Genomic DNA, 4,543 nt, shown 5'->3' on the forward strand with positions numbered 1-4,543 from the left:
TGCTCAATTAGAAAATGCTTCTTTATTCCGCCATGTTACATTCAGAGCGCACCGAGCGCGCCCCCTGGGCGTGCTAGCAACTAGTCCGAAACGAAACCGAACTTACATTCGGTAATGTATGCATCATATCTAACAGTTAGCCAGCTGTAGGACTCGAACTCACATCTTCTGGATTACCGGTCCAGGGCTCTGACCAATTGAGCTAAGGTAACACACCTCCCCAGCGACTCCCAAGGGCGCGTCATCTGAAGGGAAAAACCAACCACTCTCTCACTCATCCCACTTTCACTCTTACATTTTTCTCACTTATACACACATTCATACGGCGGGAACTACGCAAGCGGCATCTGTTGAACATAAGACAATGATGTTCGGAGGCTGGAACACATAGAAAGGACACATACATACAAAGCCTCAAGTGCATAAGAAATTAATGATGAAAGATGGAAGTCACTCAAAAGGTAAGCCAACTGTAGGACTCGAACCCACATCCAGAAGATGTGAGTTCGAGTCCTACAGCCTGGCTACCCTTTTCAATGACTTCCATCTCTCATCATGTTCGATAGTTTCCGGACAATGACAGTGACCGCACCTGGAATCCTCCCTGGAGCCGATCTTGAACAGTTGCGAGTTTGTGAACGCCGATCCCGTGCGTAGCGGATGGAGCATTGTCTGTATGACTCGGGGAAGATCTTTCATGGGAAGACAGGGTCGGTGATTTTGCATGATGTCCTGTATACCAGGATGACGCACTTCAACTAGCTGGTTAACGGCCATGTGCCTGTTGGTGTCGGCCGGAACTGGTAAGGATGGACTGCAGCTAAGGTGTGCTGAGTATGCTAGCTGATCCGCTCGTTCGTTGTCTCTGATCCCGACGTGACTGCACTCTAGTGTTCCTTCCTGATCACGCATGAGCGCAGCCTTGGTTTCTGCAACCATTCTTTCCGCTTGCCCATTAGTGGCAGGATGGTATGGGGCACTTGTAACTGACCTGATCCCGTTCCTTCTGAAAAAGTCTTGGGTGTCCAACGCGACAAAATGAGGACCATTGTCGGACACAACCTTGCGTGGAATTCCGAATGTGGCAAAAAGTCCACGCAGTTCTTCTGCAACGGCACTAGCTGTTGCTCGGCGAACTATACGCACCGCCAACCATTTCGTGTATGAATCAACCACGATGAGCAACATCACACCCTCCAATGGTCCTGCAAAATCTAGATGGATGGTATCCCACGGCTGTGTTGCACGCGTCCACTCTTTCATAACAGTCTTCGGCGGTAACCGGCGATGTTGTTGGCACTTTGCACATTGTTCAACCCTTGCCTGAATGCCATCATCAATGCCCGGCCACCATAGATAACTACGTGCACACGCCTCCATGGCTACAATTCCCCTGTGGCCTGCATGCACTAAGTCCAGGGCCCTTTTTCTTGCCGCATTTGGTACTACAACACGCGTGCCCCGCGTCAGACAGCCATTGTGAGTTCCTAACTCGCTTGCTCTCCTGACGTATGCTTGGCATCTCTCGCCCTTCAGCTTGGAGATGGTGCCGTCCTTAACAGCCTTGTGCACTGCTGCGAGAACTTCATCCTTGGCAGCCCATTCACTTAGTTCCTCAATCGTGAACGGCGGTGTTTGTAGTGCCTCCAACATGAGCACGTCCCCCGGAAGATGTGGCTCATCCGTCTTCGCCTGTAGCGGCAGTCTGCTCATGCAATCCGCATTTTGATGTTGAGAACCTTTGCGGTAGACTAACTCGTAGTCATAAGCCGAAAGTTTGATGCGCCAGCGAATCATCCGCGGTGACAGTACCTGCGGTACCGGTTTCTGGTTCCCAAAAATACCTAACAATGGTTTATGGTCCGTGATTATCTTCACGTGTCGTCCTGCGATGTAAGAATGGAACTTGGTTATCGCAAATACAACAGCCAGGCCCTCACGGTCCAACTGTGAATAGTTTCTTTCAGCGTCTTCTAGGGTTCGCGACGCAAAGGTTATTGGTGCTTCTTGACCTGTGCAGTCGGGTTGAGCTAAAACAGCACCCAGCCCGTAAGGGGACGCATCGCATGACAACAAGAGCGGTTTGTCCTTATCGTAGTGCGCCAGAACTGTACGCTTGTTCACTAACTGCTTCAACTGCGTGTGTGCGTCGCTGTGCTGCTTTTGCCAGGTCCACAGTCTCTCCTTGCCTAGCAGATCGTAGAGGTCCTTTACGATGGTAGCTCTGTCGGGCAGAAATTTGTCGTAGAATGCTAGCAGTCCTAGAAATGACTGAAGCTCGGCCTTGTTTCTAGGCTCTGGTGCCTCCATTAGGGCTTTTACCTTCTCTTCAGTCGTGTGAATACCCTGAGCGTCGATCCGATGCCCTAGATAACATACTTCCGGAACTGCAAAACGGCACTTATCTTTTCGCAGACGTAAGATGGCCTGCTCGAGCCGCGACAAAACAAGTTCAAGACGATTATAATGCTCGTCCTTAGTGGAGCCTGACACTATCACATCATCTAGGTACACACTTGTGCCTTCTATGCCTGCAAGCACAGTCTCCATGAAACGTTGAAATATTGCAGGGGCTGCGGCAACTCCGAAAGGCAGCCTCTTGACTGCGTATAGCCCTTTTACTGTGTTTAAGGTCAATATGTGTGCTGTCTCCGGCGTTACTTGGAGTTGTTTATATGCCTGTGCCAGGTCTAACGTAGAGAAAAGTTTTCCACCCTGTAGGTTAGCCAGCACTTCCGATGCTGTCGGCAATGGATAGGCTGTTTTCTTAGTCATCAGATTCACAGTGCTCCTGTAATCTCCACACATTCTTATGGAGCCATCTTTTTTTCGTACTATTACGACAGGAGTGGCCCAGTCCGAATGCTGAATAGGTGTGACTATGCCCTGCCGTTCCCACTTCTCAAGTTCCTTTTCCACTGCCGGACGCAAAGCAAATGGCACAGGTCGTGCCTTCTGAAACTGAGGCCGTGCGTCGTCTTTAAGCTCCAGGTCTACTGGTGCACCTGTGTGTCCTGAGATCGTGTCGCTGAACACTGCACTGTGTTTCTGCAGTATGGACTCCAGCGGATCCTGCGGTTCCACAGAGTAGATGCCATTGAGCTTGATGCGTAGGGGTTTAAACCAGTTCCTACCCAACAGGTTGCATCCTTTCCCTTTTACCACGAGCAGCGGTAGGAGGTAATCCTTTGTTTTCCATCGCACTCGCACATCACACGTGCCGGCCAGTGGTAGTCCTTCTCCTGACCAAGTGCTGAGGTGTACGTCCTTTTGACATAGCTTCGGTCTACTTCGAGACCAGGTTTGTCGGAAGGTTTCCTCGCTGATTATGGTGTAGGCTGATCCTGAGTCCACTTCAAATGGAATATGTTTCCCATGTACAGTCAAACCCATGGTGAACCTAGGTGATGCATCTTTTGTGACTGAGTGCACCTGGTGAATGTCGTAAAGACTGTCATCCTCACTTGAAGCCTCACTGTTATCCATATGATGACTCTTATGTTGTTTCTCTTGGGCCTTCTTCTTGGGCAGACGTGTCGACGCCAACTGAGACGTCCGCGATGTGGTTCCGGATGGCGTTGCTGCAGCCACTGCCGTCGTCGGTGTAGCTGTCGAGGATGTCTGCTCTGCAGCTGTGCTAACCGGCGCTCCTTGCGCCGCGCGCGCTGCGTCTGTACCATCTGCGTGTCCCGTGGAAGGCACCTCACCGAAATTACACTCTGGCAAGAGTCTTGAGGGCTGATACGTAGTCATCAATTGTTTCCGATGACAGCTGGTCCCTTCGGTAAAATCTCGAGCGACCCACCAGCTCCGATGGCTTTGACTCAAAACGGTTACTCAATAGTTGTACAATCTCACTGTACGAGACTTGCCGTACCGTTCTTGGAAGTACGAGCCCGCAAAGGATGTCATACGTGTCCTCACCACAAAATGACAATAACAGTGCGCGTTTCTTGTCGTCACTTGTGATGTCGTTGGCTTCGCAGTAGAACTCTAGCCTGTCGAGCCACGCCGACCAGTTGCTGCCTGCACGATACGCATTGACAGACCCATGCGCCATCCTTCCGCTGTCTTTCGGTGTAATAGCGTGCCTACCGTTGGATCCGTTTCGCCCTCGTCGCCAGTGTAATGTATGACATCAGAGAAAACCCGTAGCCTCAGGATGCAAGTCGATAGCAGTGCTCAATCAGAAAATGCTTCTTTATTCCGCCATGTTACATTCAGAGCGCACCGAGCGCGCCCCCTGGGCGTGCTAGCAACTAGTCCAAAACGAAACCGAACTTACATTCGGTAATGTATACATCATATCTAACAGTTAGCCAGCTGTAGGACTCGAACTCATATCTTCTGGATTACCGGTCCAGGGCTCTGACCAATTGAGCTAAGGTAACACACCTCCCCAGCGACTCCCAAGGGCGCGTCATCTGAAGGGAAAAACCAACCACTCTCTCACTCATCCCACTTTCACTCTTACATTTTTCTCACTTATACACACATTCATACGACGGGAACTACGCAAGCGGCATCTGTTGAACATAAGACA

The 4,543-nt window shown here is 50.6% G+C and overlaps 1 protein-coding gene across 1 annotated transcript; it reads right to left on the reverse strand.

Moving 5' to 3' along the window:
- Window positions 1–513: 513 nt before the first annotated feature.
- Window positions 514–3,753, reverse strand: LOC135389698 (uncharacterized protein K02A2.6-like). The gene has a single exon (XM_064619731.1). It carries the CDS (start codon window positions 3,751–3,753, stop codon window positions 514–516), a length of 3,240 nt encoding a protein of 1,079 aa, XP_064475801.1.
- Between the last annotated feature and the right edge of the window lie 790 nt (window positions 3,754–4,543).

Source organism: Ornithodoros turicata, chromosome 3 (genome assembly GCF_037126465.1).
Source record: "Ornithodoros turicata isolate Travis chromosome 3, ASM3712646v1, whole genome shotgun sequence".
Classification (NCBI taxonomy): domain Eukaryota; kingdom Metazoa; phylum Arthropoda; class Arachnida; order Ixodida; family Argasidae; genus Ornithodoros; species Ornithodoros turicata.

What these genes read in the sequence shown, in the direction of transcription:
- LOC135389698 (XM_064619731.1), bottom strand. Translation starts at nt 3,753, where the DNA reads ATGACTACGTATCAGCCCTCAAGACTCTTGCCAGAGTGTAATTTCGGT.